Source organism: Punica granatum, chromosome 1, assembly GCF_007655135.1.
Source record: "Punica granatum isolate Tunisia-2019 chromosome 1, ASM765513v2, whole genome shotgun sequence".
Lineage (NCBI taxonomy): Eukaryota > Viridiplantae > Streptophyta > Magnoliopsida > Myrtales > Lythraceae > Punica > Punica granatum.
Window position 1 is genome coordinate 1,095,348 of NC_045127.1, and position 24,086 is coordinate 1,119,433.

General features: G+C 41.1%; 6 protein-coding genes across 7 annotated transcripts; 4 read left to right on the forward strand and 2 right to left on the reverse strand.

Annotated features, from left to right (window-relative positions):
* Positions 1–201: 201 nt before the first annotated feature.
* LOC116193048 (wall-associated receptor kinase-like 20) lies at positions 202–2,834 on the forward strand. The gene is made up of 2 exons (XM_031521798.1): positions 202–967; positions 1,417–2,834. The coding sequence occupies exons 1-2, from the start codon at positions 202–204 to the stop codon at positions 2,550–2,552; spliced, it is 1,902 nt and encodes a 633-aa protein (XP_031377658.1). The 3' UTR covers positions 2,553–2,834.
* Positions 2,835–3,251: 417 nt separating this feature from the next.
* LOC116193274 (CASP-like protein 5B2) lies at positions 3,252–5,905 on the reverse strand. The gene is made up of 3 exons (XM_031522092.1): positions 5,472–5,905; positions 4,487–4,619; positions 3,252–3,853 (listed from the first exon to the last, which is right to left on the reverse strand). The coding sequence occupies exons 1-3, from the start codon at positions 5,600–5,602 to the stop codon at positions 3,653–3,655; spliced, it is 465 nt and encodes a 154-aa protein (XP_031377952.1). The 5' UTR covers positions 5,603–5,905; the 3' UTR covers positions 3,252–3,652.
* A 1,343-nt stretch (positions 5,906–7,248) lies between these two features.
* On the forward strand, positions 7,249–9,335 carry LOC116193316 (NADPH-dependent aldo-keto reductase, chloroplastic-like). Its single transcript, XM_031522137.1, has 7 exons — positions 7,249–7,535; positions 7,670–7,720; positions 7,832–7,908; positions 8,027–8,114; positions 8,225–8,500; positions 8,680–8,928; positions 9,050–9,335. Exons 1-7 carry the CDS (start codon positions 7,416–7,418, stop codon positions 9,134–9,136), a joined length of 948 nt encoding a protein of 315 aa, XP_031377997.1. The 5' UTR covers positions 7,249–7,415; the 3' UTR covers positions 9,137–9,335.
* Positions 9,336–12,591: 3,256 nt separating this feature from the next.
* On the forward strand, positions 12,592–15,392 carry LOC116200372 (NADPH-dependent aldo-keto reductase, chloroplastic). Its single transcript, XM_031531222.1, has 7 exons — positions 12,592–12,851; positions 13,328–13,378; positions 13,711–13,787; positions 13,966–14,053; positions 14,299–14,574; positions 14,675–14,923; positions 15,081–15,392. Exons 1-7 carry the CDS (start codon positions 12,732–12,734, stop codon positions 15,165–15,167), a joined length of 948 nt encoding a protein of 315 aa, XP_031387082.1. The 5' UTR covers positions 12,592–12,731; the 3' UTR covers positions 15,168–15,392.
* Positions 15,212–16,633, reverse strand: LOC116200352. Its single transcript, XM_031531206.1, has one exon. It carries the CDS (start codon positions 16,550–16,552, stop codon positions 15,497–15,499), a length of 1,056 nt encoding a protein of 351 aa, XP_031387066.1. The 5' UTR covers positions 16,553–16,633; the 3' UTR covers positions 15,212–15,496.
* A 2,488-nt stretch (positions 16,634–19,121) lies between these two features.
* LOC116200359 (uracil phosphoribosyltransferase) lies at positions 19,122–22,660 on the forward strand. Of its 2 annotated transcripts, none has more exons than XM_031531212.1 (12): positions 19,122–19,375; positions 19,625–19,717; positions 19,806–19,884; positions 20,038–20,096; positions 20,350–20,427; positions 20,596–20,677; positions 20,993–21,041; positions 21,212–21,273; positions 21,482–21,549; positions 22,062–22,117; positions 22,226–22,273; positions 22,353–22,660. In XM_031531212.1, the coding sequence occupies exons 1-12, from the start codon at positions 19,124–19,126 to the stop codon at positions 22,402–22,404; spliced, it is 978 nt and encodes a 325-aa protein (XP_031387072.1). In that variant the 5' UTR covers positions 19,122–19,123; the 3' UTR covers positions 22,405–22,660. The 2 variants fall into 2 exon arrangements, with proteins under 2 accessions (XP_031387072.1, XP_031387076.1); XM_031531216.1 differs by having other exon boundaries at positions 19,339–19,480.
* The last annotated feature ends 1,426 nt before the right edge of the window (positions 22,661–24,086 follow it).

Consider the following 24,086-nt stretch of genomic DNA (forward strand, 5'->3'; position numbering starts at 1 on the left):
CTACCTGAATCTCGCACGATTGGCAATTGGTCCATTTCCGTCTTCCATGCCATCATCACCGGCCATTACCTTGGAAAAACAAATGTCATTGCCCTTTTATGGTTTGTACGAGGCAATAATTATATTGGGAAAAACTCCTTTTCCATTTCCATTGGAGGTTGCCCTGAGGTTCACTTCACTTCGCTGACTCATCCTTTTGCAATGGCCTCCATGGATCCGTTCCTCTCCGTGCTAATGCTGCTGTTGGCTCCCATAGTAGCAGGAGCCATCAGAAGATGTCCAAATTGCGGCAATGTGACTGTGCCCTACCCACTGAGCACAGGACCTGACTGTGGGGACCAATCTTACAAGATACGGTGCAACGGGGCTGCCCTGTGGTTCAATTCGCTGAATGGGTCATCCCACTTGATCACCTCCATAAGCCCGCAGATGCAGAAGCTGGTGATTAGGCCATCGGGTTGGGCCGACCGGACGTGCTTATCGCTTGATTACTGGACCCAGGGGATCATGCTCGATCCTAACCTCCCGTTCAATGTCACGGGAAGCAATACCCTCATCCTAATGAATTGTTCCAGTGAGATGCTGCAACTTACAGTTGACTGTTCCTCCACGAGCATATGCCACAAGTATATCAAGGAAAATGCCATGGCAGCAGCTTACTGTGGTGGGTTCCCGCTCTGCTGCTCCTTGAAGACGGGTGGGTCCCAGAATGCATACAGGATCCGGATTCGTGATAACCGATGTAGGGCATGGCAGAGCTTTGTGAACCTGGATCCCATCCTGGCTGTGAGCAAGTGGCCTGAGCCCGGCCTAGAGATATCGTGGGAGCTGCCCCGGGAGCCGACTTGCAAGTCCCAGATCGACTGCCTGGGCTTGCCAGAGTCGGTGTGTCTCAAGGATCCGCTAAGCAATCAAAACCGATGCTTTTGCAAGTCGAGGTTCCGGTGGGACCCCATCAGAGGAATGTGCTATAGTAAGTGACTTGTGAACATTTTGTTAAAGTAGATTACAACTTTTCATACATGTTGCTACGAGTTCAATGAGGAAGACCTAATCCAGCATTGTCACCGGCACGCTTCATTCAAAAGCAGCACAATTCAGCATGATGCAATACTCATAAATTTTCATATACTTTTCACACCCATTGAAAACTAGAACGAATTGCAGTACAAAGCCATCTCTATAAAAAAAAAATGGTACTCAGCCATCATACTGAGAAGAATTTCTTTTTGTATACAAGATTTGAATCGTCCTCCGATCCTAACAACTCTGATGAAGATGAAACCGCCATAATACATTAACTCGTAAAATTTTGTGCTACCTTGTAGATCGTAAGTGCCCGCAAGGGCGGAAGTGCAAACGACGGACCCTTCTACTTACTGGAGGTATAAACTTATATTACGAAATAATTTATAGGCAGGGCTTGTTTCCTCTTAACTGAATCAAAATCTTATTCCTCTATTTTCTTGTTTTCTTGTCATACAGGTTTAACCTGCTCTGTCGTGGCAGCCCTGTTCACTGCGTCGATAGCTCTGATCATCCGAAGGCATCGGGAGGGCATCAAGAGGGAGGCCCAACTTAGCTTAAGCAAGATGCGCGAGGATATACTAAACGCCAATAGCTTAGGAAAGCCAGCCAAGATCTTCACTGGAAAGAATATGATAAAAGCGACCAATAACTTCTCCAAAGAGAACCTTCTTGGAGCCGGTGGATTTGGCGAGGTTTTCAAGGGCGTTCTCGATGACGGAACCGTGACTGCAATTAAGCGTGCCAAAGTTGGGAACACAAGGGGCATTGATCAGATCCTTAACGAAGTTCGGATCCTTTGTCAAGTTAACCATCGTAGCCTAGTGAGATTGTTGGGTTGCTGTGTGGATCTCGAGCTACCTCTCCTCGTATACGAGTATGTCCCCAATGGTAATCTCTTTGATCATCTCCACTTGGCCCAGCGACAAAAACTGCCTCCTCTGTCCTGGTTGCGCCGACTTGTGATAGCACATCAAACCGCAGAGGGCCTCGCCTACCTCCACACATCCGCCATTCCACCGATCTACCATAGAGATGTAAAATCGAGCAATATTCTGCTGGACAGTAAGATTGATGCTAAAGTCTCAGATTTTGGCCTCTCCAGGCTTGCAGTGACTGATCAAACTCATATCACGACTTGCGCTCAAGGTACGTTGGGTTACTTGGACCCTGAGTACTACCTCAACTTCCAGCTCACCGATAAGAGTGATGTCTATAGCTTTGGAGTCGTGCTGTTAGAGCTTCTGACCTCCAAGAAGGCCATTGATTTTAACCGGGAAGATGACGAGGTGAACCTGGCAGTCCATATCCGGAGAATCATGAAGGAGGAGAGCCTTATGGAGGCAATTGACCCAGCAATCAAAGAGGGTGCCACCAAGCTGGAAGTGGAGACAATGCATGCTTTGGCTCATCTCGCATCGGCATGTGTCGATGAGCGGAGGCAGAATCGCCCTTCGATGAAGGAAGTAGCTGAGGAACTTCAATACATTATAAGCATACTAGAAGGCCAAAGCTCACAGAGTTGAGGCCCTTGATCATAGTCCCTGGAATAAGTGGTGGTGTAGCTCCGTCTGTATTGTTCTTCCTTTTTGGTCGATGTGAATGACAACCAAATGTAAATCAACGCAGATTTTCCGGTTTGCATCATTCGAGAATTTTTTTTTTTTTAAGGATTTTGCTGTTAAGTTTTGACTCTCCTTGAAATCTGGTACAAAAAGTTAGATAAATTTTTAAATAAAATAAATCTAATTCGAAGTCGAGCCCATATGCAATCCAAAACCTTAAACCAATGAATTACTAAGGGTTTGTTTGTTTTTTGAATTTTTTTTGACTCAACTCAACTCAACTCCACTTATATTCAATTCAACATCACAATCATTACTTTTTTTCCATTTTTTAAAATTTTTTAACCATTCAATTCAACTTTTAATATTAAATTCTCTCAACTATTCATTACTTTTTCACAATTCAACAACACAATCATTATTTAATCATTACTTTCTCTCAATTATTTATTACTTTTTCACACTTTTTCTCATAATTCAACAATACAATCATTACAAACCAATTAAAACCAAAACTCAACTCAACTCAACTCTAAATCTAAACGCACTCTAAGCTTTTATCTTTTATAAACTTTCTTATTTTTTTTCTTTTCAACTGATGTGGGACATTATATCCTCTCACATCACCACTTTTTCTCCAACACAAAGAAAGAGGGAATACAAGCGCAAATTAAATAAATACATGTCAATGTGTCCATAATCATATTCCGTGAATTGAACAAAGCAAATTCAAGCCATCTGTGTATTTACAACGAGAGCAGGCCAAAAATCAGGATGCGACAAGGCAACTTATCTCCTTCGCCTCAACAAATCGAAATCAATCGGAAGGGGAAGATGGGGCGGGGGGGTTGGGGGGAGGGAAGACAACATTAGGTTGGCAGCACACACTTCATGTGCGCGAAGAAACTCTGGAAATTGCCCACAAACTAAAGGCATTTAACAGATCAGTTGATTGAACCACAGGCAACGACATCAGATGAACAGGAATTTACATGTTTGAACATGGGACATTTTGGTATGTCTACATGGAGGCGTCAGAGTCTAAGGTTGCTCGAAGTCGACTATACCGAAGCAAGGATCCAGAACATAACATGGGATGATATGGCGATAAGGACCCACGTAATGAAGGCCAATGCTACGGAAATTTGGAAACCTCTGCACGAGGAAAACATCTGTCCCCTGCAAAAGTCCATGTCTCGGGCATACAGAACAACAACTCCTGCTGATGAACAGGCAGCAGCAAGTGATAATGTAGCTGTGACCTGCAGGGGCGGAAATCATCAGTTACTTCTTTGACATCTCGGCAGACTTATAGGAAGCATTTACAAGAAGAACGTCTGATGACTCTGATCCAAAGAAACTTAAGAATGATCTATGATTAACTATAAGAATGAGAAATTTATGCAGCCAACCCAACAATCACCATAACGTCTTGAAGCAAAGATATCCCCAGATCAAGATCCATCAATCCAAAGGTGGGACTTTACTCAACATCTTACAAACTGAAGCAAAAAAGAATTTGAGTATGAGGCAGAAATGGGTAGTTCTCTATTATCTGAATATTGGGCCATGTTATCTGGCAAGTAAAGGAAGGCTATCCGGTACAGCTTATCAGGTACAAGCAAACGCATGAATCCAAAACTAGGTGGTGTTTGATAAATTAAGTGTTTAAAAAATAAGCACTTAATTGGTTAAGATAAAATATGTATAGAAAGAGACGAAGAAGGATATAGACGAGAAGATGATGAATCAAGAACCAGATCAGTATTCATCCAAATTGAAATGGATCATATAATTCCCAGTATCGTGGCCTTTCAATGATTTTTAGAGAAATGCTCGTGCATCTCTACATATAGGCACAACATAAAGTAGAAGATACATGTTAAGGAGCGTACCCAATCACCAACAACAAAAAGGCTCACTAGGATTGGGTTCTGAAGATCTCTCTTTCTTCTCAAAGCATAGACATCCAGGCATGCCAGTCCAAAGCTCCACAACACTTGAAGGCCCATTGATGCTATCAGATAGCTGTGAGAAGACTTATCATTATGAAAGTACAACTGACTTGAAAGATTTGCATCTCAAAACACATTTATAAATAAGAGCAGGAAGCTATACAGTAAAAGAAGCTAGAATCAGCGAAAGATATAATATCCAATTGCAGCAGAAATGTAATTTGACACATTGAAGGAGCATAAGATTGTAGCCGCAGGTATAAACCTATGATACAGAACAAAAAACACACAGTACAATAAATGCACCATTCTTCGATCCATCCCTAATAACAAATTCCATCAGAACAGGCACTAGGCCAAAGATAGAAACATCATTTTTATTAAAGTGAGAATCTTGTTCTTGCTATATATATCTATATATATATATATATATATATAGTTCCAAAAGCAGCATGATGAGTTGTCTAACGACAGACACCAGCCATCTCATGAAGCATCATCCTGCATTTGTTCTTCGAAGCCACAGGGCTGAGAAGCTTAGATGCAGAGCGTATTTTACCAGCATAAACAGAGCGAGAAGTTATGTGAAAGGACGCTGAACACTTGGGACACAAACCGAAGTTCGAGCTCAGCATCCACTCATCTGCTACCTTCTCCTCCAATTTCCATAACAGGACATGGCATTGTAAACTTCACAAATCTAAGACGAAAACTAGAAACTATAAAGGGCATTTCCCTGAATTTCCGGTCCCCTCTTATACATAGTTTGAGCTAAATAGCTTATAGTACTTGCAAAGACAAATGCCCTTATTAGCGAGCTGAGAAACTCCCAAATCAATTGGGAAACGAAACACAATAACAAGTGACTTCAGAAATACTTGAAGATTTAGCAGAAGACGAGGAAAACGGAAGAAGCAATTATTACCAGAAAGCAGTATAGCCAGAGAACCCTATCGCGGCAACCATGACGCCGATAGAAGCAGCAGCAAAGGCAGATTGCCCTATCCTCAGCAGCAGCCCGCTCAAGGTCCCGGGCCCCCCAATCAACTCCTTCATTCTCTCTCCCTCCTCCTCCTCCTCCTCCTCCTCCTCCTCCTCCTCAGAGAAAAGGGTACCCAGAGCAGAAAGAGCCCTAGAAATGTCAAAATGAGCTACTGCTATCCTTCTTCGGATGCATTATCGGGTGGATTTGAGGCGAAGTGGGAAGTGGAAGACCTGTCGGGGAGGTGGAGGAGGAGGAGGAGGAGGAACAGCCCACTGGGATTCTTTTCAGCTTCGATTTCTTGATTTTACTTACAAATCCCACCAAACCTTCGGCTTGAAGGAAGAAGGTTTTTGAAATGGCAATGCAGAGGCAGAAATTAAAAATATTCATTTAATTATTCTTTTGATGCGAGTTAATTAATTAATTAACTAAGAAAAAGAACGTATTACAATTTATTATATTATATTATGGTTATGATTTGGAGAAGGCGGATTACTTAACGTATATATATTGATTGTTATGATTATAATAATATTGGATGTGCCGACCGTGGCGGTACGGTTGATCGGGAGGTGTTGTCCGATTCCCACTGTTTGCCTGTGACTTGTTGTCCTTTCTGTCCGAATTTTTGGGACCACTTTTGTTTTTCCAGTATTCATGTATTCAATTGATCAAGTCGGGTTACCCTTTTGGATTGCACCATAAATATGTTGACAGGAATAAGCTAGAGCTACCAAATACAAAATGGGGATTGAGCCGGCCTCGTATGGTAGGATGACCTCAAAGCAGGGGGGGATAGTGGCTTAGCTTTATGACAAAAGATGCATGGAAGTAGCTTTAAAGGATCCAACATACATTTAACCCATCAATCGATTGTCATCATCGTTATCATTACGTGGAAATGGGGAAAAAAAAAAAAAGGGGGAGAAAACGTACAATGTACCCTTTTTTCACCTTCAATTGATTGACCGGTCTCTCAGCAGGTCCCTTCTCTTTTGGCCCTTCTTGCTGTAAAAGCTAGCTAACATCTTTGGCCACCCAATGTCCTTTGTCTTAAGTGGGTTTTGGTCACTAGCTGAGTGTGCTCATTGAACATGAGAAACACACATCTATGTGGGACGTGGCCGGGCCGGCCCTCAGCAAGGAAGATGTTCCATGTGCGCATTCAACTTGTCATGTACGATTCACTTCAACCGGTCAGTGCGGTCACGGTCACGAGAGAGATAGACTGAACCATTTGAATTTTATTTGAACATATCCTTATCGGACATGGAAGAAAGAAAGATATTACATGATGAAACACTTGTGCCCAACTTGCAAAAATATCGGAGGAAGGTAAAAATTGAGTCAAGCACGACGACTTTATCGAGAGTTGTTTTTCCCCGTATCGGAAAATCAAATAAAAAAATTATCTTAGTATATAATATATTAGAATTATTGTCCTATCAATTTAAAATTTGTAATGCATGTTAGATCAAATCAATTGTAGATTCAGTGAAAGTTTTACGTAGACATTAACTGAAGTGGGCCTTCTGCCGGTGAACCTCGGCCCATCATCGAATTATTGAAACACAAACGTCTCAATCCATTTTCATAGGAGATGGGGACCTAACAGGGTCCCCTTTTTATCTTCTCCTGCATCCACACATGCATGATGAATATCTGATATTAGCACTAAATTGTAAATCAGGATTAGGATTTTTCTTCTATAAAAGGACCTCGTTTGTGTCTTCCTCGACGATCTGCCCTCTAGTACTTAGCCAGCGTCTCTTTACAAGATTGTTGTCCATCAGTGTGTGCCTGTGTCCGTCTCTCTATCCATCGGTTCCTCCCATATCAAGTACACACACACTCACACACACACATATATATATATATAGTGAAATGGCGAACGCAATCAGGTTCTTTGAGTTGAACACTGGAGCAAAGATTCCATCAGTTGGATTGGGGACTTGGCAGTCCGATCCGGGTCTCGTCGGCAAAGCTGTTGCAGCAGCAGTAAAGGTCTTGTCTCCATTTCTCTTGCACTTTCACTGTCCCTGGTTAGCATTTTATGCTTGCTGGAATTTGTTTGCTGCAAGTGGAATCCTCATACTGGAAACTAGATTGTCCTAAACCATTACGTTTTGGCTGTACAGATCGGGTACCGGCACATCGATTGTGCCCAAGTGTATGACAATGAGGCAGAGGTACATATATTACACTCACCGTAGATTTTGAAATTTATGGTCTTCGAAATTTTTCCTTGGGGCCGATGGTAATGGTTGATCTTATTTTATGGGTACATGTCTCCTTGATAGATCGGCTCAACTTTTAAGACACTGTTCGATGAAGGCGTGGTCAAGCGTGAGGAACTGTTCATCACATCCAAACTCTGGTAAATCTGCTATATATTCTGCAGTTTCATGAATTCGCTTCTTAACAACACTGGAGCTTATTTAAACCTTGTCTTATGGATTAAGGCATAACAGCAGTCCTTTGTTAAAATATTTCAGGTGTACAGATTATGACCCGGATGATGTACCGAAGGCCTTTGAAAGAACCTTACGAGATTTGCAGATTGATTATCTGGACTTGTATCTTGTACGTACACATTCCAATACTATATGTTTCTCGGTACTAGTTATTATTGAGAGGGGTGCATGCCATGGGCTAGTTTGGCCCTCATTGTGTTTATCAATTATGTCTTGAAGATACACTGGCCGTTTGCAATGAAGAAAGGATCAGTGGGCTATTCACCTGAATATGTCGTAAAAGGCGACATAGCAAGCACCTGGAGGGCAATGGAAGCGCTCTACGATTCAGGCAAGGCACGGGCGATTGGAGTCAGTAACTTTTCCACCAAGAAATTGGCCGATCTCCTAGATACTGCACGCATCACTCCTGCTGTTGATCAGGCGGAGTGCCACCCTTCATGGCAGCAGACCAAGCTCCGTGAGTTCTGTAAATCCAAAGGAATCCATCTGACAGTGAGTGCCGACTTTCATCGTTTAAGATCCAGAAAGAATGACTGTCAATTCGATCTTACTGGAGCTCGACCTAATGAGAGACTCTTTTACGGACTAAATAATCAACTGAAGACCATATACGTCTAACTATACATGTGACGAATTCCCCAAGTAATTGGTTTTGTGTTGTATGGTTTAAGGGTTACTCACCACTCGGGTCCCCAGGCTCGACGTTCCTTAAGAGCGAGGTCCTTAAGCACCCCATTTTAAACATGGTTGCGGAGAAGTTGGGGAAGAGCCCTGCACAGGTTGCAATAAGGTGGGGCCTTCAGATGGGCCATAGCTTGCTGCCAAAGAGTACCAATGACGCCAGGATCAAGGCAAACTTCGAAGTCTTTGACTGGTCGATCCCCGACGACTTGTTTGCCGAGTTTTCCAAGATCGAGCAGGTAGAATTTGCCTAGACATATATATATATAACTATGGCATGTATCGTTGGCTATGTGTTCCCTATCATTTAAGTCTTTATTATGGTCTTTGATTTTGCCGCATTACCGTTGACAATTGCAGGCTAGACTCCTCAGAGGAAATGCATTTGTCCATGAGACTCTCAGTCCAATTAAGACCGTCGAGGAACTCTGGGACGGCGAGATCTAGACAGTACTAGAGCTCCGCGGCGAGAAGTGGACCGGACTGGAATAACTGAGATTTAACTGGACGTCTCTGAGATAGCAAGAAGGGAAGAATTGGTGCAAACAGCGTTTGGTTCCTGATGAGTGATGACTTACTTGTGATGTTTAATTTGCTCTAATGCAGTGCCTGAATTGGTATAAATAAAGACATGTTTTTCATCCTATATTTTGCATCTGCCAAGTGAAAGCGCCCATTTCGTTTCTCATTTCAATTATGACCAAAACGAATAACCATATATGCCATGCCATATTGTCTCAGCAAATTAAATGTTGAGGTGATCGTGCAGTTCAACCCTCATTGCCATGCCCAAGTGTCCTCCGAGTCCCAGACCATTATCTGATACTAACTAGTTCGTGAAATATAAGTATATAATAGTTGGCCTAATCAATCATACATAATGTAGTTCGACCGACATTCGCTGATCGAATTAAAGATAGATGGAGGAGGTTCCCAGACTAGTGTTTTCTGAAACAGTCTATAATACATTTCTACCTTTATTTCTGTTGGGGAAATGGATTGACGAAGTCGGTGAGCTGCCCAACTCGCAACTTACTTTTCTTTTTTTCTTTTTTTTTTCTATTTTCGGTATGACGTTTGGATTATTGTAGAATCATATGGAATCCATAATCGAGTTTTTAGGGCCTTGTTTCTTAAAATTATTAGAAGAGATGTTATTATTATGATTTTCAAATATATAAAAATATATCATAGCTTGAAAGAGTAACTAGTGCAATATTCACCCTCAATTCTGAGCAAAAGAGAGACTGCATTCAAATCTTATTAGTGATAGCTTTGTGCATCGCATATTCTCATCCTCCATGAGTTAGCATTAATTCTAAATATATATACATTGCGCAGTTTTAATGTCATAAATTAAGAGTTGACTCGTGAAAACGCTACACAAGCCTTTCAATTAAAACAAGTTGTGTGTTTAGGTCCATTTCGTGAAACCAAGTTGTGGGTTTCAAGTAAGATATGAATACAGTACACACTTTCAATTGTTTAATCGATCTCTTATAATATGTGGTCATGCTTGTGAGGATGTTCTTCCGATTTCAAGGAAAACAAGGAAGTTAAAAGTTGTTTTATATGATCGAAATGTGGCCAATTACCTTGGTTTCTTTTAACTTTAGGGGTGATCTAGTCAGACTCGGGAGAAACAAGTCTCTTTCAACTCAATTCCAATTATCGACAATTGGGTTTCGATTAGCTTCATACTTTCCAAATTCATGTGAACTAATTATCTTCTTTCATGCAATTAAACATGAAAGAGCAACGTGATTATAAATGTTACAAAATTCATTGTTTTGGAATGATTTTCAAAACACTAATGGCTTGTTTGGTTTCAAAGTAGGATTTTAAAATCCTACTTTAACTTAATTCTACCCGTAACAAAATAAAATAATTTATACAAAGTCAAATGGTGAAACCCATTTATACCACTCTTTTTTCACAACAAAACAAAATAACTCATACAAAGTCAAATTGCAGACCCTATTTATACCACTCTTTTTCAAAATCAAAATCTGATTTTAAAATCCTACTTTGAAACCAAAGCAGCGTAATAAATCTGTCTTTTGATAAAGAGCGACTGTGAATTTAGGTCGATCGATAAATATTGAAGATCATCGTAATTTAATCTCGAAAGATTCATTTCATCAATACCATTCTCGATAACATCTTATGTTATATGAAAACGTACTTTCATATGAAAATAACATGTTACCATTTCTATTATGAGCCACAAATAACAACGAAATATTATATAATAAGATGGCAACGTATTGCTTCTTACCCTTTTGCATTTTGACAATACTTTTGACAACATCATGTAGAGAAATGATAATCTTTTATCAGACTTTAACAACATCCATTGACAAAGACCAACATTAAAAAAGTTGGAAAACGTCAGCATAGGGTTAATATTAGCCGACGTTTTAAAAAACGTCGGAATTGACCCATACCGGCCAAATTTTGCCAATGTTTTGCATTTCGTCGGGCTAGGTTCGTTTTTATGTAGTTTAAGCTTGTCAAATATATATCTTTATTATTTATTCAAGAGACTAATTCATGGGGTCCTATGCATATGCCAACGCCACGAAATTCGAACAATCATCACCTTATATTTAGGCAAAATCGATAAATAAAATTAAATATAATAGCATTAACTCTTAGTCGGAACTAGGAATCAAGGAATTATGCATTAGATTCTAAATTTTCTGTGCTTTTCTTTTTTTTTATGTAAACTCTGATATTTGAAAACCCAATAAGTCCACTAATTAAGTCAAATTCTTAGATAATTCTTACTTCTAAAAAAAAAGAGAGGTCAAAATTGAAATCCACTTTGCAATTCTTTTGGTAAAGATTAATTATTACAGGCTTACAGCATCAGGCGGACTGGCAGTTCAGGAAAAAAGGGGAAAAAAAAAACAAGAGGAGAAAATCCTTAATTTAGGATGGACTTCGAAGCTTATTACTAAAATTCCCTTCTTTCCATATACTCAGCAAAAAACAAAAAAGAGGTCCTAATTTTCAGAAAAGGAAGCGAGGGGGCGGCGGGAAGAGGAAGAGGAAGGTGTAGTCAGCTACAGCTTAAAAAAAAATCGAAATTCAAAGGGAAAAGATTAAATTTGGTCCTCAATCTTTAGCTTTTTTCTATCTTAGTCCTAAATCTTTTCTTTGACTGGATTTCGTCCTCAATCTTTTTCGCGCGGTATGAATTCAGTCCTTCCGTCCAAAATTCCATTCATTTTCTTTGACATGTATATTCGTCAAATGAGAATGCGCGGCAAATTACTACTATTCTAAACCGGTTATTATAAAGCAAATCCGGTTCTTTTTTAATCAGAATCGTAAACCAGACTAAGATATTTTTCGATTTTTTAGGATTCCAGCCATTGCTTCTCTTTCATCGTCTCACGCACCAACAGATGGCTGGAATCCTAAAGAAACCGAAAATATCTTAGTCCGATTTACAGGTCTGATTAAAAAAAAATCGAATTTGTTCTATAACAATCGATTTAGAGTAGTAGTGATCTATCACGCACGTGGTACACTCTCATTTGAAGAATATAGATGTCAGGGAAAATGGACGGAATTTTGGATGAAATGACTGAACTCATACAGCGCGGAAAAGATTAAGGAAGAAATTCAGTCAAAGAAAAGGTTTAGGACTAAGATAGAAAAAGAGCTCAAGATTGAGGACCAAATTTGACATTTTCCCAAATTAAAACAAAACGAAGAAAAAGGTGTTGGGCAATTGGAGACGGCAATGACGGAGCTAAGGACACGTTGCTATACGACGAGAAGCATCTCTCCCAGTCACCGCCACACTTTAGCTTTTTGTCGTTGAGCCGCAGACGGCTTCGTTGGGCTTTAACACTCAACAGCCTGCCTTCTCCCCCTCCCCCTCCCTCTATAATAAAATATATAAATAAAGCCGACCAAAGCACATTTTTGCCTGCTTCCTTCGTCTCCCTATTCACTCACGTTCTCAAGGCTCTTCTCCTCTGATCAAAATCCCCCCCCTTTCTGTTGTCTCTCTCTCTCTCACGGAGAAATGGCGAATGCCGTAAGATTCTTCCAGCTGAACACCGGAGCCAAGATTCCTTCCGTCGGCCTGGGCACTTGGCAGTCCGAGCCTTCGCTCGTCGGCAACGCTGTCGCGGCCGCCATTAAGGTTCTTTCTCCCTCCCCCCCTCCTCCCAGCGAGCGAGCCCCCTATCCGCCTGGGTTCTCTCTCCCTTTGCTATTACTGCTGCTTCTTTCATGATCCCATTAGCTTGAGATGACCGGTGCAATACAATGCTTGGATATTTGATTTTCGTTCTGAAGATCAGTCCCACGATACGGTCTGTATTATCTGCATTGTAGCGATACTGATCGATCGTGCCTAAAACCCATGTTAAGTTTCTTTTTGCAGTTCTCTTAAAAGAAAATCAAAAGACGAACTGGTGTCATTGTCGCTTGATATCAATTGCCTGCGCATTTCATTTCATCGCCAACTTGTAGAATGCTCATAAGAATCCCAATAGAAAGATGTTTCCGAAGGACATTTCCATTATCGAATGCCTTATAGTTGTTTATATGTTGCGAGATTAATCAGTTATTCATGACTCGCCCTTGTTGATCAGCTCGTCATTCTTCGTGATGCAGATTGGATACCGCCACATCGACTGTGCACAAGTCTACGGGAATGAAGCTGAGGTACCCGGACCAGACTAGATTTATAATCTCTCTGTTCTGCTATTTATTTATCACTGATTTTCTAATTTAAGCTGACCTTTCATGGGAGTTGTAGTTAAATAGCTCGAAATTGCTTTTGCTAATGCTGTGCTATAATGTTGTTCTATAATCTTGCTGAGTTACGGGCAGCATTTTATACTTCATAACCCGTATTCATGAATGAGCAGTCTTTTATCATTTGTTCCAACTGATCGGGCAAGAGTCAAACCCATTTTCTCTCTTATGATCGTTTAATTCTAATTCTAAGTTCTTCTCGTACCTAATTTGTGCTTTGGACAACTATTCCCATGTAGATCGGGTCCGTCTTGAAGAAATTGTTTGAAGATGGTGTGGTCAAGCGTGAGGAATTGTTCATCACCTCCAAACTCTGGTAAATCTACAAGTTCTGCCCCGTATACTACTTCAATTAGGAGTGCAGCTGACTTGACGTTGTAGTCTTTCATTTATTGGAGCCACTGTTTCTACCATTCTCATCTCTTTACGAATTCTATTGTGATATCCACTCAATATAGTGAAGGTTCACTGATCTCTCTCTCAATTCCTTGTAGGTGTACTGATCATGATCCTGAAGATGTACCAAAGGCCTTGGAGAAAACCTTGAGAGACCTGCAGCTTGATTACATAGATCTGTACCTGGTGAGTGTATTTTGACAGGGTTGTTTATTTATTTTATTTATTATGTCAAACATACCTTTGATTCGTTTTCTAGGAAGTTGCATAGTTGGTTCCCTGCAGCTTTAGCGACAACTCTGTGTTATTTAGTACACTGACCCAAGAAAAGGTGTAGAGCTGATGATGAATGGTAGCGCTGATCTTTTGTATACATTGATCTCAACTGTTCAATTTCAACTAGCTGACTGTGGCTTCCTTATACGTTAAAGATTCATTGGCCAGTAAAGATGAAGAAAGGATCTGTTGGATTCAAGCCTGAAAACCTCCTTCAGCCTGACATACCAAGCACATGGAAAGCCATGGAAGCGCTCTATGATTCTGGTAAAGCTCGGGCAATTGGAGTCAGCAACTTTTCCACCAAGAAGTTAGGGGACCTCTTGGAAGTTGCTCGTGTTCCCCCTGCTGTCGATCAGGTGGAGTGCCATCCTTCGTGGAGGCAAGCGAAGCTACATGAATTCTGTAAAGCCAAGGGAGTCCACCTGAGCGTGAGTGTGAATTTGAAGTGTTTCGATTCCATGATTCAACGGATGACGTGATTGTTTTCTGAAGTCATAGAACTCATTGGCTCTGTGATATGATCTTTAGGGTTACTCACCACTTGGTTCTCCGGGCTCAACATGGCTCAAGAGCGAGGTTCTCAAGAATCCGATACTGAACATGGTTGCAGAGAAGCTTGGGAAGTCGCCTGCGCAGGTTGCATTGAGGTGGGGCTTACAGATGGGCCACAGTGTGCTCCCGAAGAGTACTAATGAGGCCAGGATCAAGGAGAATTTCAATGTCTTTGACTGGTCCATCCCTGATGAGCTGTTCTCCAAGTTTGATCAGATTGAGCAGGTAATTATTATGGTTCAAAATTGCTTTGCATCTTATGGTAACAATAGTAACTATGATCCTCTTCATAGTAAGTATTATGGTTCAAATGCCTTTTATCAGCCATTACCTGCTAAGCGATGGTTGGTATTCACTTCTGCTACTCCCTTTTATATTGCAGGCAAGGCTGCTTAGAGGAACTTCGTTTGTCCACGAGACTCTCAGCCCGTACAAGAACGTGAAAGAACTATGGGATGGGGAGATATAATTTGAAGCGATTTAATTTGGCTGATTCATTCCATTGGCTCTGGGCAAGAAGAGATTGACAATATTGTGTCGGTTCTCAATCAAGATGATTTTAGATATTTGAACTGTGTCTTTGCTTAAATAAAGAGACTTGTAGTCTTATATTTACTACTGAATATTGTCATCTAGATTGTTATTCACTTTATGGCTGCCCTAAACAATCCAGAGTTTTCTTTTATTGCTTGTAGCATGCAATCTACATGTTCTTCTCATCTACTGAATATTCCGTACAACCAAGGAATGCTAACCAAAATAATTAGAGGAGGGTGGGGGCGAGCAAAGCTACTATTCTCAGGGGAACAGATCCCCGGAGTCGGCTTCTATGCATGGCAATTGGTAGCGGCAGAGCGGACACATGTGGCTCGTCTGTAGCCACTTCTCGATGCAATCACAATGGAACACATGAGAGCACGGCATCTCCGTTAGGTTCATCTCCATCTCGACGAGCTCATACTCCTCCATGCATATGGAGCATTTGCTCTGGCCGTCACAGGGCCGTTCGGAGCTGATTCTCTTCAAGGCTTTAATCGAAGATTCTGTGGCCGGAATACCATACGAGTAATTCTCTTCTTCTCTTGTGACTTCTCTTGTATCGGTGGGTGTAGCTTCCCATTCAGGAGGAGCTATCGCCTGCTCCACCGCCGGCTCACCATCTGATATGAATACATGCATGGAGAATATTTGCCTTAGAGCATGCCGAGGATCTGCGAGCATCGTATTGGCCGTGTTGACAATCCGTTCAAGAATCAGTGGGTGGTGATCTTCTGGGACTTCGAGCGAGGACAAGAAGGGGGCAATGGCCTCCCCGTTTGAATTGATCAGGACATCAGCAAGGGCTTGGATGGCTGTATCATTAACCCTGTCGGATAGATCGCGGATGCCCGGAGATGACATATGCACGCTAAAGTGGATCGAGAAGATGACCCTGTCTGCGGAGGGAGGTTGAGTTCGAGTTGCGATCCCAGCGTCAGCTAGGAAATAGTCGCGCACCACGTAGAGCGGGCCATCGTCGGAAAACAATATGTCATCGTCCAAGAAGTAGCTTGAGTCATTGGAATCAGCATCAGACCATACTTCATCTTCTTGGTAGTCAAAATCATCATAAACTTCATGAGCTAGCTTGTTGTCACGAGGTAGATTATCACATGATCCAGAGGGGTCGGAAGATTCGGAGCAGGATGTTGTCCTGCCACCCTGAACGCAGTTGGGTTGATCATGATCTGCATCCGCAGTGGAAGCATCATCGACGATTTGTAGATTGCCGAAGTGAGAGGAAAGTGACGCCACAGCGTCCCGGTCCACTGGTCCACCTTCACCTTTGCTTTCAAAAGACTTCGATATCGCCATGCGCTTAAGAAGAACAGAACAGGAGGGTGAGTGAATTTTTGGTTTCGTTGTACATGTTCTGCGTACGAGGGTTAGTTTATATAATAATATAATGATGTGGTGGGGGTGGTGGTGTTTATATCTGACTAATGCATAAGGATCAATCGATACTTTTAGATTCTGTCGAGGAAATCTATATCTATACGGATAGGAAGGATCCTATTTAGGCGTGAGATTTTATTGTGGGAATAATTTTTTGATTTACTTAAATGGGCACAAATTTTAACTTTTGAACTCATTAAAAAGATAGGATATATATGTTTTAAATTGCAACTTTAATTTATGGATCAGGTTGAAGATCAAAGTAGAAATCCTACAGCAATTTTCAGATTGTTGCTTCTGTGTGCTGCCCATCGAAAGTCGAACAGGCGATCCTCATCATCTAGCGCCGACCCGATTGTTCATTCATACCAGTAAACAGGGAAAAAAAAAGAAGCCAAAACATCATAATCCTTCTTTTTTTTTTTTTTTGGTAAGTGAAAACATCATAATCTTTAATTTGAGATGTTTACTGCATTTCTACACACGCACCCGCAGGACACGGCTCACCGCCGCCGCCTTCATGTCCCCTATGCAAATCAAGCGAAAAATCGATTCTCAAACACCACATCAAAATCAAATCCTATTGCACCCAAAACGTTTAAGTCAAATTTCATTAGATTTTTTTTTATATTCTTTTAAATAAAATTTAAAAAATGTAATTCAGACAAGTATACGGTTTGGGGTGTTTTATGATTCTATAAATATACTTTATATAATATAATTTCTTCCTTTTTTTTTTTTTTGCAAGTTGATTCTTCGAGCTACTGCAAGTATAAGAAAAGATATATCAATCATATTACACTTGATTATCGATCTATATCTACATCCATATCTATCCATATCTATATCTATATCTATCTATGCTTTGTATTAAAGGAGAAACATCCCGGTAACTCTTTTTTATTTGCCAAGTGACCCGATAATTGTAATTTACTCTATGCCCAACAGGTCGATTTTTGATATTTTATGTCTCGCTAAATAATTATGTTTGAACAACTTTTGAAATATAATATGCGAAAGAATTTCATGCAATATTTCATCTGTTGCCATTGCATTGCGTGGACGTAAAGCTTGGTTGGTTACATGGAAAGATCCTTAATTAAGAAAGAAATAACTTCCATTCCGGATTTATTGTATTCATTCAGGAGAAGAACGAAGAGAAATCCAACCCTCCAAAGAGCACATTCGTTATCTCAAAAGAGAGCGTAGCGCAGTGGCGCACACCCTCACCTGTTGATTTAGAGGTCGCAGATTTGATTTCTAACGGGAACTAATCGTATCACTTTTATTAGTTATTTATGATTTATCTTTCATTGCACTCAAAAAAAAAAAAAAACCACATTAGTTGTAGCCCCTTGCACTATACTTCCTACTATCCCATAGATTATTCTCCGTACCCTATCGTTATTTGCTCGAATTGGTGTTCCCAGGCCAGGGATGGGGCCACCCGTACGTGCCATTGTTGTATGTAATGGATCGCCATGATACGTATTCGTCGAATGGTAAGGGAATGGGGCTGTCCCGTAATGATATTGCGCAGGCGGTACTGCACGGGATGATCCCGTCGAACTGTGGCACGGGACGAGGAGGCATGTGAAGTGGATCTCAGCGCAACAAAAGTTTGCATCTATATCGCCACCCAGTGCAAGTGCACCGACATACCAAGCACTGCCCGGAGGGCAGATTCTGAAGGGTCAGGTCGTGCTCCGGGTGCATGGCATGGCGCACCAGCGGTGGCAGCCTGGGTGGACGTCGAACTCGCAGGCCTTGCACCTGTAGAAGAGCCCCTCGACTTGTTCGCCGCACACATTGCACACCCGCTGGATCTGGCGCTCGCCCTGGGGCTTGCGGAGCACTAGGCTGAGAGGGTGCGCCGGGTGCAGGAAGGAGGAGAGACTCGCAGGGCAGGTAGCACAACTCTGGTGGAGGTTGAAGCCGCAAATGCTGCACCAGAACCGCTTCCCCCCGCCCCTAGCACAAACTCAGCGTGGCACTCAAACTTGGCGAGTGGATGCTCCGGGTGCATGAAGTGATTGATGATGCTTCCATGCACTGTACGTACCCATCTCTCTATTTTTTCTCTTGTTAGTTGTTTCCGAAGTATTTGCAGACACAGACGACAAAATGGACGATTTTATGGACGAGGACGATGAGAAACGATGTGTAACTTCGTGGTCGAGTTAAATTTAACATTAAAATAAGGAAGGAAGAAGACTTATTAGAGGTTGTATTTTATGGTTGAGTTGGGTGTAGTTGGCTACTCTAGGAATTTTTAACCAAGTCAAAACACTTTATCAACACAAGAGTGACATTATAAGATTATTAACATATATTATTCAACTGCCAATTGTATTATCTTACACCAATTAATACAAGTAAAAAGCCCATTAACAGATAGAAGATTGAGCCCATAATAGAAGCAAGCAATCAATCAAAGCCATGCCAAGCCCATGAGATCGAATCTCATTGGAAAAGGAAAATCCAACCTCGATGTCCGAGAGACAAACTCCTTTTTCTCTCTCTTGCTGTCTCTCTCTGTTCGTTTCTTCTTCTTCTTCTTCTTCTTCAGGATTCGGAAGCATGGCTTCGTCCTGCAGCAGCTTCACTGTCAGCAGCCGCTTCGGCTCCTACTCTTCTTCCTCTCCCGCCTCGCTGCGTACCACGTCTCCCTCATGTCCTCTTCTTAAGCCTTCTCCTCCTTCCCGCCTGCCACTCAGTTCCTCTCCTCCTTCCTCTTCCAAGGTAAAGCTTCTTCCTTTGCCGAAGAATCAATCATCGAGCTCACATTTGCCGAAGTGAGATGCGGAATCCCATTCGTCTGCAAGTCAACTGAAGTAATCGATCAATGTTAGTAATGAATCTGTTGTATCTGCAAGGCAACCACACTGGGGAGTCGGTGTGGAGCGTGGCCATCCTGTTGTATATGGCTTCCCGGTCAAGCTTTATTTCGATTCTGCAGTAACTTCATTCATATTTGTCTTCTTTGTTCAGATTTTGCTTTCGTCTAGTCGACGCCGGATGTATCTCGCCGTAAATTCTCACATGGCCACCGAGCCTAAGTCCGTTTCGGAGGACAGAATGCTTGTCAGTCACTGCCCCTTTTCCTCTCTCTCTCTCTCCTTCATGCATGTTAAGCTGTATCCCTCATTGAATGCAATTTTTCTGCTTTCAGGTCTTTGTACCTCCGCATCCGTTGATTAAGCATTGGGTTTCGGTTCTGAGGAATGAACAAACTCCTTGCCCCATTTTCAGTAATTGCTTTCTTTCTTTTATCCTCTCCTTTGGTGCTTTTCCTAGATATATGCATTCATCTTGGCACCTTTGCTTTTGGTCGAATTCAGTGATCTCATTTTCAAAGTATGCTTTCTCAGATCCTCATCTATTTTGACTGCATTTATTTGTAGAAAATGCAATGGCAGAGTTGGGAAGGCTGCTTATTTATGAAGCTGCGAGAGATTGGTTGGTGAGTGTCATACTGTCTGCAAGGGAGTTTTGATCTTTTGCGTTTGTCATTTCTTTTGCTGAATCTGGTATTTATCCCCACCGAGAATATGCCCTTGTCACCAGGCCTTCCTTTTGTTCTTTATAATAAGGTCAAGCATATGTATTTCTTGTTGAGAGGAGAAATATCTTATAATACTCTTAGGAAGACATTTCACTAGATCAATCCATAATACTGACTACGATACTATTCTTATTTTCTTTTTCTATGCTAGCCTACCATTACCGGGGAAATTCAATCACCGTTGGGCGTGGCCTCCGTTGAATTTATTGATCCCCGAGAACCTATCATGGTTAGTGAATATCGACTTAACTACTTTTTTTTCCTCGCATAATTCAAACTTTTCTAGTTAGTTGCCACATTTGGCCTATAATGAAATGGACAGAGGGGCGGGATTCTTTCAGTGGAAATCATAGTTGCTGCTGTCTCGAATGATATTCGCATTCTCCTTGATTTGCAGGTTGTTCCAATCTTGAGAGCTGGTCTAGCTCTTGCTGAACATGCATCATCAATCTTGCCTGCAATGAAGACATACCACCTAGGTAGGAAAACTTCGGATCTTGTCATCTAGTGAACACAAATGGAAGTTTGCATCATTGAGATATCTTGCCTCACTTCGCTTACTTCTCATAAAAAAGCCTACGGAAGAAGAGTTACCTTAATAAAACAATGCTGCCAAAGTTGCAGCCTTTTGACTTGAGGGTATATTCCGGTTTATGCCCATGACAATGAGCATATACTCCCTGTACTTAACTTCAATTATTTTGGCTTGTTTCTCTCTTGTTATAATAAAATGTATACGCACCTTCGTTATGTTATTTTCTGTATATTTATTACATTTGCAATTGCTAATTTAGGGATAAGCCGAGATGAGGAGACTCTTCAGCCAACCGTATACTTGAACAAGTAAGAATTCCATCAACTTTTTATCTGACAGTTGATGGGAAGAATATGCTTCACATCACTTCAATGACAGATCAGTTTCCTCTTTGATTGCCTGATTTTGTGTACTTCAGTCTTCTTGAGATGTTCTTACGACAAGCGCTTATTTCAGACATTTTATCTTCTACACGCAGGTTACCTGACAAATTTCCTGAAAATTCTAGAGTATTTGTGGTTGATCCTATGCTAGCAACAGGTATACGGGGTCGTTTATCCTTTGCTGAACCATTTGGACATTTTTAAATCGACCCTTTTTAGCTTCACTAATCTGAAGTCAGCTCGATTTCCTCTTTTGAAAGTAATAATGTTTTTCCGTATATGTTTTATTTTATCTGGAAGGAATTTGGCTTGATTCAATATGTGGCTATTCTTATTTTACGTTTTTTCCCTCGTGTTACTTACAGGAGGAACAGTAGTGACTGCCCTCAACCTTATCAAGGATCGCGGGGTTGGCAGCAAGCAAATCAAACTTGTGAGTACTTGTAATAGATGCCTTGGTGGTTCATCCTGGATATAAAATGCAACGCACAGTGCAGTGCTTGTAGTATCCATCAGTTGACACATATAGCGGTGTCTAAGAATTTTAAAGCATCAACCAATCCCCATGTTTGAAGTTTTAGCACATTATGTAGTCACAACCTCAATTCCACAAATTTTATATGCTTAGTTGACGGACAACCTGGCTCAGGGCCTTGTGTGAGTTGAGAGGGTTTGAGGATTACTTTGGTTTTTGGATTAACCATTTCCCCAAGAAAATTTCTTTCTTTTTCTTCAGAAACTGATTTAAATGTTAACCCACACGGCACATCATTATGCTGCATTTACATAAGACTATGTTGGGTGGTCTGGCATGTTTAGTAATGCCATATACTTGGAGCGGCCTTTTCATGTATGAGCAACGTAGACATCTATTTTAACCTTTTCTGGCTCACGAAGAGATTTCTCTGTTTTACGCAGAACATTTTACAAACCTTTTTCTTGCAGATATCAGCTGTTGCTTGTCCTCCTGCTCTCCAGAAGCTTAGTGAAAACTTCCCCGGGTAATTTTTCCATCAAACTCAATTTCATAAACAGAAACAGTGGACTTATAATATTCAAGGAAAAAACATGAGTTCAATGTTGCTAAACACTTTTTTTTCCTTTCCTAGACTGCATGTCTATACAGGAACTATTGATCCAACACTCAATGACAAGGGGTAAGTAAAAGCCTATTATAACAACTTTTCATTGTATTCTTTGTTATTCAAATACTTAAAACATTCTTCGTGATCTCAGATTCATCATTCCCGGCCTTGGTGATGCTGGAGACCGCAGCTTCGGAACCTGATGACCTGCATTCAGCCATTTTGTCTGGCAATTTTGCCATGCTGATGCTTATTGTTGATCAGAGAATTTACAAGTACCACATTGATGAGTGGTTGCATCTGTATTATCTCTGCTCTCATGTGCAAATTATGAATTCGGAAAACTGATGAGTTGCGAAGATGTTGATATGGGGGAATGAACAGTACTTTGATTCTTGACCTTTTTAAGGAGAAATTCTTGGATTGCCCGAGTGGTTAATCCTCCGTTTGGTTTCGCAATCGAATTTTAAAATTTTAATTTTAACTTTAATTCTACCCACTACACTATAAAAATTAATTTTTCAAAGTAAAAAAGGTGAGGTCCATACATAAATTCATATACACTTTCATTATACTTAACTTAATTTTTAATATTAAATTCTCTTAACTATTCATTATTTTTTTACACTTTTTTTCATAATTCAATAAAACAATCATTACAATCCAATTAAAATTAAAATTTAACTCAATTCAAAAATCAAACACACCATAAATGAGCAGACTGAGGCGTTATGCACTGCAGCTATACATTGCACACAGATTTCGTTTGTTTGTTATATTTCAACTGATATGTTAGTTCCAAAAATCAGTCAGAATTTTATGAGGTCAAATTGGCACAATCAAATGTTGAGAAGATCAGTGATTCTTCGACGCCGTGACATCAGTTCATTGGCGACTTCCTGAGACTTGATCAAGAGAATGGATAGAAAATGAACGGTTATGATCTCGCATGTACCAACTCCCAGTTACAAGCAATCGATTATATGCATGGTCAGATGAACCTAAAACAGGGAAAGAGGAACTCGGCGCCGAAGTTTTACCAACTTACAAGAGCGTTACCGAGAGATTTCCAGAGGGCTAAACGCCAGCTAACCGCCATCGCAGCTGCAGCCACCGGTGCCATTGCCAATGTCGGAGAGGTTGCGGGGTTTGGCGCTGAGGCAGCAACACATGGGACCCACTAACAGCATGAATCCTGATACAGATGCCACTGCCGCTAACCAACTGAAGTTGATTTTATTTACACGCACCGCACACAATATCGAGCCTTCTGCAAAGCCTCTTCTTCCCTCGTGTGTGCAGAGGGATGAGGGCAGGCAGAGTGCTCTGATGACTTCTGCCCGAGCGTGAGGAGAGCCGATTTATATGAACACTGACATTTCATTTGCATCCACCGCAAAAGAAAGAAAGAGAAAAAGAATGAATTATCGCATGAAACTTACCTCCTGCGAAGATTCTGCTTTGCACAAAGCATATGGCATAAGAATTTTCTATCATACACAAGCCTCGAGCACTATTATTAGACCTTGAAACAAAACCTGATATAAATCGTGCAAAGTACACAAGTTTGAACGCTTTCGGAGTTTTACGTTACATAAGCAATGAATATTGTCGGGTCGCGATGGCAATTCCATAGGCCCGGAATTCCATAGACGTTGTGGCTCCTAAAAATAAGAAAAGGAAAGCGTATTCCATCCCCGGTCCAAGCAACGAAGGAGTCAAGGGGGGCCAGTGTATAGATGCCGAGCGCATGTCGTTATTCATTTTGTTTCTCACTTTCCCAATTATTTTGTGCACATAAAACAAAAGCACGAAGAAAAAGTTGCGCTGGCCTGTGCTGTCCGAAGAAGAAGAAGAAGTTGTTCTGAAAAGGTAGAAAAGAGGA